The sequence below is a fragment of the Molossus molossus genome, unplaced genomic scaffold, assembly GCF_014108415.1.
Source record: "Molossus molossus isolate mMolMol1 unplaced genomic scaffold, mMolMol1.p scaffold_m16_p_12, whole genome shotgun sequence".
In the NCBI taxonomy this organism is placed as follows: Eukaryota; Metazoa; Chordata; class Mammalia; order Chiroptera; family Molossidae; genus Molossus; species Molossus molossus.
The window spans coordinates 86,125,024-86,133,146 of record NW_023425347.1 but is presented as its reverse complement, the minus strand read 5'-3'; the positions used below and the strand labels follow the sequence as shown (position 1 = coordinate 86,133,146).

Below are 8,123 nucleotides of genomic sequence, written 5' to 3'. Positions count from 1 at the left end.
ATCTTGGTCTTGAGTTTGCTGACACATTCCGTCACTAGAGAGGTAGTTGGCTCACCACGGGCTGAACAGGCATACACACTTACGTACCATTGGTTCCTGGCTTTCTCACCCTCTGAAACAAGCATATCCAAGTGAAGCCTGCTCCTTATACCCTAACAAGCTAAGCCTCTGTGGTTACACTGTGAGCATCCTCTATGTGCCCAAATCAGGAGCTGGGACAAACTTAGTCCCTCCCAGGACCCTAGTTGGGTGGGCATGGTCAGAGTAAAGGTGGGGGCTATTTTAGTCACTAAGCAAAGAAAGCCTTTCCACTCACCTTTCTAGCCATTTTAAGCTCAGCAGGGACCCACTGAGCCGGTGAGGTGGCTGGACTCACCCAGGTGACCTGGGGCCTCTTCTGTGGCCTTGTTTTTTTTTTCACCTGGCTGAAACCATCAAAGCCACCACTTCAGAGACCACTAATGAGGCTGAATATGTTAAGGGCTTTGCAATCCCTGGATCAAAGAGGCTAGGTAAACAGCGGAAGCGTCCAGGTCCATGACTGGCTGATGCCCTGAGGGAACAGCTCCCTGAGAGCTTGACATTCACGAGAGCCTCATATGGCCCCTGGTGGGTTTGAAAAGGAGAAAACTGCCCCTCTAGGGAACCTGCTTAGAACAAGTTAGAATGTGCACATCTGCACTTGGGGGTGACAGAGGGAGTCAGAGGTTTGAGGGGATCTCTCCCAGATAGGGCAGCTAAACCTGGGGTCAGGCTCTGGGGCACCCTAGAAGTACCCCAGTCTTAGCTGTGACTACTGGAGGGGTCTCCAGTCTGGATTCACCCAATTTGTTCTCCACCTGCTTCCTGGGAAGGGATGGGGTAAGATGGGCAGAAATGGGGTCCAGCAGCCCTGAGCACCACACTGTGAGGCCCGGCTCAGGGTCATTAGGACTCTAGGGAGGAAACACTAAAACATTTCCTCTGGAGCAGGAGGCTTGCTGAGGTAATGTGCAGGCGCAAGGCACACGTGCAGACCAGCTCCCAGCACAGTTGTCAAGCTGTGTTGAGGGAAGAACGGACATTCCTTCAGCCACAGCCCAGAGCTCAGACAACCCCCCTCCCCAATGTTCCCTCCCACAATATAAACCAGACTCAGGCTAGGGGAGGCAGCCACAGCCCCCACAGCTATGGAAGGTCCTTCTTCTAGGAGAAAGCACTGTGCTAGGCTCAGTGTAGACAATTTTTATTGGCAGGTGTTAAGAGTGCAAAATAGTAATGGGAGGCGGGGCATGGTTCTCCTTCCCTAAGTGAGGATCCTGTAACCAGGCCAGTGGGGTGGTAGCACTTGACTGTGGCCACTTTGGGCCCTGTACCCTCCTAAGAACAAGCTCCCAGGCAGGAGGGCTCCTCATGACATGGGGAAAGGGAGCAACACCCTGGAAGGGTCATGGGCTGTGTCCCACCCCAGGCCACTTGGTTCCTGCCCACCATACACCTTGGCAGCTCAGGTTAGGGCTATCAAGGGACTGGGTCAAACATATTCCTTTCCAGTTATCTGCCTCATACCTCGTTTTCCCTCCCCACAGTGATTAGCCAGGTTGGACCACCAGGCCCTGTGAGTGGCCCAGCTAGACCCAAAGTGACTAGTTCCCATAACATACCATATTTTAGCCACTGTGTGGGCTGCAGGCCCCTGGAGGCTGCTGGGCTCACTGCAGGCTGACCCTAGCCAAAAACACCCTTTCTAGGCCACAGAAATCAACCCAATAAGACAGACATTGAGGCTACCACCCCAAACATGCTTTGTGTGCTAAAGGCAACTAACCCCCAAGTCAAACAGCTACTGCACCCCACAATCATGCTGGTCTAAAAGTGTGCGACGATAAGCAAAGTGTCCATCTGCCAAGAAACCCGGCTTGGTCTCAAGTCCACAGGGGCCTCACTCAGGGAGTCGGGTCTGTTCAGTTGAAGGCCCAACCCTGTAGCAGTGCTGGGCCACCTGGCACAGGCTGCCTGTCTCTGGTCATGCCCTCCACACACTCCTTGAGGCCCAACTCCATCTGGGGAGACCCAGTTGCTCCTAACCAGGGTCTGAGTCAGTTACAAGGCAGCCAGGTGGGATAGCAGGAGTGGGCCCAGGCCAGCAGAGGTTGCACAGGGGTCACATAATAATTGAAAGTGGCAGGCACAACCCCGTCAGGGCCTGGAGTGTGCCAGGCCAGGGCAGCGGCGGCAGCTGGGCCCTGCTCAGCCAGTGCCTGGAGAGCCATGGTGGCGATGAGGTCCAGCGTCTGGCGGCGCTCGTGGCTCATGAGGCACACAGTGCTCTCGTTGACCACCTGGTGCAGCGTCACCAGGCAGGCATAGCGCCGGGCTGAGTCAGCCCCGCTAAAGTGGGCCTCCAGGTAGCGCTCCAGCGTGCGCTGCTGCTCCACCAGGTCCGGGAAGTCAATGAAGAAGCGGGAACACATGTAGCGTTGCAGGGCGCGCACGTCAGTGCTGGGCTGTGGCTGGAAGCCACGCACCAGGAGGTGGCAGTACTTGAGGAGGCCACCACCGCGGATCTCTTCAGGGTTGCGTGTGGCGATGACTCTGTGCCGCAGGTGCTCCAGGGCTTCGTTGAAGTCCCCGTACAAGCTCTCACCTGTCACAGTTGGATGGAAGGCCTCAGACATGGGCGTGGATGAGCACTGGCCAAAGAGCAGCAGGGAGTCCAGGATGATCTGGAAGGAGTCTATACTGAACTCGAACTGGCGCCTGACTGAGTCTACAAATTTGAGCTCCATGTTCTTGCCACTCTTGTTGGACAGTGAGATGAGGCTCCAACGGTCTGTGTCTGTGCACACTTTCACTAGCTTCTGCACATACGCCTCCTTGAGTGTCAGTGGCGTGATCTTGGCCCGGCTCACACCGGCTGGCAGGAAGTCCAGCAGGCAGGCCAGCACCACCTCCTTGGTCAGCTGGAAGGATGCCTCGCTGCGCAGGTCCACGCGGAACACTAAGTCCAGATCCTTATAGCCCAGGCCATTCTCCGGGTGCAGCACGTGGCTGGCAGCTGAGCCGTGTAGCCGCACACCATGCACTCGCAGCCCCTGTGCTTCTAGGCTGCTTTGGACGACCTGTGGAGGGGACGGCAGGAAGGAGAGGTGTCAGGAGCCTGTCCCCCACCTCCCCAAGGTTCGCTATGGGCTTCCATGTAATAGCCACAATAACATCAACCGCTGTCGACTACTTATCAGCTGTTGTGTCTTTGGAAAGACATTTAACTCTCTAAGCCTTAGTTTCCTAAGCTAAAGAATGGCCTATTTGGAGGAAATCCTCAGAAAGAACAATAATGATACCAAACACAAGCATAGAATTTACTAAAAGCTAGGTACTCATCTAAGCACTTTTTACATGAACCACTATGCTATTCTATGTCTCTAAAACTGCAAGTAAAACACTTAGTTTTGTGTCAGGCATGATGCTAACGGCTCAAATGTATTGGGAACATAATTGTCAGTTCACATGCATTACTACATTATTCCTCACAATAGTCCTATGTTTGAGTATTATCATCCCAATTTATAGACAGAGAAGCTGAGGTAAAGAGAGGAGGATAAGGAACACGTCCAAGGTCAGAGTGGTCAGGCTGAGACTAGAACCCTGGTTAGTTTGGTTCTCAAGTCCATGCATGCTCTTTGACTCTGAGATATTCATCTTAATTCATCTTTACAAGAACACAGCAAGCAAATATACTCATTTTACAGATGAGGAAACTGAGGCTTAAAGTGGTAAAATATCTAAGACTCAGAGGGGAAGCCATTCAGAAAGGGGAGGGCTGGAAGTTAAAACCCAGACCCTTTCCATTCTTGGGAGAAGGAATGGGTCAAGATCTCAGGAAGCCTCCCAAACCAAGTGAGAAGAGATGTAGCAGATCCCATCTGCTGACACAGGAGCACAATAGGTAACCCTACAAGTCATCTTGAACCTGCTCCTCTAGCCAGAGGCGTCTTCCCAGGCCTAGGACCAGAAAGGGAGAAAGAGGGGAGCTGGGCCGGACACTCAGCCACCCACAGTATTTCACACACTGTCCTGAAAGTGACCAGGCAGCATTCCTACCCTGAGTGATTCTGCAACCCTTGCTGCCAAGTCAGCGTCTGCAGAGGGGCTGCCCTCCTCGCCTCCCAAGGAATTACTACAAAGAATGCACCTAAGTGCTGAGGAGGCAAGATGCAGTGGGGCAATCTGAGGCGGGCGGCTCCCTCCAGGAAGACTTCCGGGAGGAGGAAGTCTATTCTACAGGAAGGTATTGTCATGGCTATGGGGGGTGAGCAACTGGCCATCAAAAACATGTGTGTGTGTGTGTGTGGGGGGGTAGCTGGGGGAGGGGAAGAGGAGTGTTGGTTAGGTGTCTATTGGGTGCCAGGTACTGGACCGTCTCACCAGAATGTATGAGCTAGGTCTTTATGACTTCCATGGGGACAGAGGCTCACAAGAGTGAAGTCACCTGCCCCAAATCATGCAGAGGTGCCTTCAAATCCAGCTATGACTGACTCCAAAGCCTATCCTTTCTGCCACATTACCACTCCAAGGTTCAGAGGGAGCAGAAATCAGAAACTAGGGTTCCAATCTTCCCTTCCTCTCAAAATTTCAAAATGAGGGCAAAGCTCCAGTCACTGAAGCCCAGAGCCAGAGTAGCTGGGGAGCAGAAAAGTGGAGGTTGGGGAATGCCTTGGCCGGATAGACAGGGGGGGCTGGAGGTAAGGAGCCAGCTGCTGCAGTCCAGCCTGTGGAGCTTCTAATCCACACCCTGGCAGCTGTGTCCATATAAGCCAAGGAGAGAAATAGGCCAAAGACCTTGTCCCAAGGACCCTGGTCAGGCTTGCAGGGCAGACTAGCCCCCTCTCTAAGCCCCATTAGCGCTGACTAAGCCTTACTCAGTGCCAGCTACTGCTCCCAGGATGATGCTCACCCTAGGGCATGGCATCTAGCCTGGTGAGTAGGTAGCAGTACCCTTGTTAAATCACCTGCGTCAGGCCATGGGGCTGGCTGTGTCAGCCAGCCAGAGGCTGTTGTCTCTTTCCAGGGTGTGATTACATTCGGCTTGGCAGACAGTCCCCAGATACTGCCACACCCAGGGACTGCAGGGCAGCTTGGAGTCTCCTGAATCAGACTTTCCAGCCATGCAGGGGGCAGTGGCTGCATCCTCCTTTCTCCTGTGTCAAGGCCTTCCCTAAAACTATTCTGCTCCCAGGCCACTGCTGAGACCTTCAGGGAGACTGTAGGTGCTGCCAGCCAGCAGGCTTATAAAACTCAAATTAAGAGCCACTAATGCACGCCCTCTGGCTGCAGCTGGAGAGATGATTGTGAACTTGGGCAAAGGACTTATCCAAGGTCACACAGTCAATAAATGCCTGAACTTAATTAGAACCAGGCCTCCCAGAGGGCAGGGGGCCTCCTACCAAAGAATGGGTCCCCTAGCCCACGGACAAGCAAGAACAGCATCTCTAGCTGCTCAAGTTGTTGCTGTAGGTGAAACTTTGTGGAGGAAAGAAGGAGAAAGATTCCAATTCTTGAACCATGGGGCAACTCAGCACTGGTAAGAAACCCAAATTCAATAGCCAGCGCCCCCACCATGCACTCCCAGCACCGCCACCACACACTTCCCAACAGCCTGTGAAGCTGCCAGCTGCAGATTCCTCCAGGAGATGGACTTTCTTCCCCATGGTAGCAATTGTACAGGCAGGTGAAGGCAACTGTTTCCTTTGGATTCTAGAAACAAAAGGGTGTTGGGAGAGCAGTACAACCCATCCCCATTGAACAGATGGCGACACTGGGCCCAGCAGAGAGAACAGACAAGAGTCCAGGTCCGAAAGCCAGATGTCTAGCTCTGAAGTCTCTGCTGCCCTCCCCACCACAGCAGGCAGCTCCCTATTCTGGGATGTCTCTGACCCTTGTCTAGGAAGACGTTGTACTATTATCACATTATAGAGTCAGCTCCTACTGACCTGCAGTTTCCCCCACCTGGATGGGAGAAACTGGAAAGCAGGGAGGCTGCGTCCTAGTCATATCTATGCCCTCTAGTGTCGTGAAGAGGAATGGCATAGAGCAGGCACCAGTAAAGGCAGTTTGGAGCACATGATAAGGGCAGATATTTCCACTCGAGAGCACCCCTTGTCCTTGTGGAAGGGAGCTGCCACATCGGGCTCCTCCACTCCCTCCCTATGCCTAAAACAACAGTCTTGGAGGTACAGCAATTAGGGCCCCAAGGTTGACTGTCCTGGGTAGAAAAGCCTCAACTGGTTTCCTAATTACCCTTGACAGCGGGCAGCGGAGGAATGCCTCTGTGAGGTGTCACTGGGCTGCAGATGAGTCAGCCCAGGAAAATCTGCTCCCACCCTCTCCCATTCCTTGGGAGGGAGGGCAAGGTAAATCCCTCAGCAAGCACCCCGTCCCCTCTGTGGGAGCTAAGGCTTCACCTAGCTTGTCAGCTACTGTCCCAGAAAGTCCATTTCTGGGAGGAATGTGCAGGAATTGTGGCTGATTTTCTGGTTATCAGGAGATATTCCATAGACCTAGAAGTTGAGTCTTGGGAGCTGGGGAAGGGGTGGAAACACCCTGAACCTGCAGCAGAGGCTCCTGAGAAGATCCAAGATTCTCTGGATTTGGGTTTGATTTTCACTTTTGTAGGTAGCCTTAGGCAGCTCACTGCCCCTCTTGGGGCCTCAGCTTCACCAGCTATAAAATGCGTACAACAATTACCATATTCTGGCATTTCAGAGTGTGACAGTGCCTAGACTAAACAGATTTTAGGGTTGCTAAAGATCAGGTAAAGGGAAGAGGGAGTCTGAGGAAGAGGAGAGCTGTTGCCAGACTTCTCCAGCTCCTCAGGACAGAGTTGGGGCTGGGGATCTGGGCTGACCTTCATTTCCAGTCTTGAGGAGGGGAAGAAACACCAAAACTAAACACCAAAACTGAACACCTGAGGTTGCCTTCCAGCATGCGGGCATCAGGTCTGACCTGGTACTTAATGTCTTCCTGCCACAACCCAGCTGAGAGGGAGTCCTTGTCAGGATTTCTAGGCTTTTCTATTTAGTAGCTAAGGGGCTCTTGAGCAAAGGGCTGTGGGAGCACAGGACAGTCTGCCCCCAGAACCTTGAGAGAGGGAAGGCCCAGGAATGGCGATTTGGGGATGAAAATAACTATATAAGACCCAAGAACGCACACCTAGCCACCCAGGGCTGCCTGGCACCTTTTGTCCTTGCAGGCAGGACTGTTCTTCCCCAGTGCTGAGTCCCTCCTCATTCTGCTCCCTCTCCAAACCAGGGCCTAGGTGGATGGTCCTAGGGGAATCTGGGCTCCCCAGGGGCAAGGGAAGGGAAAGTCAATTGGGGAGGGTCTGTGAGGTGCAGGGAGGAAGGGATTAGGTCTACATATCCCCCCCCCCCTTGCACCTGTTTTGTTACAACCCTTGTCTCTCTCTCTCAGTCTCATTTTCCCTAGATGTCCAGCAAATCGAACGGACTCCGGGTTCCTTGCAGCCTCAGGTTAGAGACCCGAGACCCCATCCGCCCACCCAGCGTCCTCTCACCTGCACGATCTGCCGGGGCTGCACGCTCAGCGTGGGGAAATTGCCGCGCCCGTGAATGGGAATAGGTTCGCTCAGGAGTGCATCCAGCCGCTTCACCTGTGGCCAGCTTAGCCCACTCAGGTGCCGTCCGAGGGAAGCCGATGAGGCTTCCGGGTCGGGGCCACCGCCCGCCTGGGTGGCCATGGCCACTACCGAGACCGCAGCTGTCCCTACCTGCCCAGCCGCCCGGTCTGAGCTCTCAGCTCCGCTCTCCGACGGCATCATTAGCCCGGCCCCGGGGCCCCGACCGCAGAAACCGGGTGGAGGGTGGTTAAGGGGCGGAGGGCTAGGAGAGCAGCTGGGCTGGGGCCAAGGCAGGGGCGCGGCTGCAGGGACCGCGCCGCAGCAACGGCCAGGCAATCCCAGGGCACACCTACGACGGCGACGACCTACCGACCCGAAAGCTAGTCGCTTGGTGCCCAGCTGACTTTTATAGGCCGCGGGCGACATGCCCATTGGTCCCAGCAGCTGTCACACAGCGGAAGCCGCCCCGCCTCTTGACGACACTGCCATTGGTCAGCAGAGCCAG

General features: G+C 54.4%; 1 protein-coding gene across 1 annotated transcript; it reads right to left on the bottom strand.

Moving 5' to 3' along the window:
• Positions 1-1,362: 1,362 nt before the first annotated feature.
• Positions 1,363-7,913, bottom strand: TENT5B (terminal nucleotidyltransferase 5B). The gene is made up of 2 exons (XM_036256704.1): positions 7,556-7,913; positions 1,363-3,101 (listed from the first exon to the last, which is right to left on the bottom strand). Exons 1-2 carry the CDS (start codon positions 7,817-7,819, stop codon positions 2,079-2,081), a joined length of 1,287 nt encoding a protein of 428 aa, XP_036112597.1. The 5' UTR covers positions 7,820-7,913; the 3' UTR covers positions 1,363-2,078.
• Between the last annotated feature and the right edge of the window lie 210 nt (positions 7,914-8,123).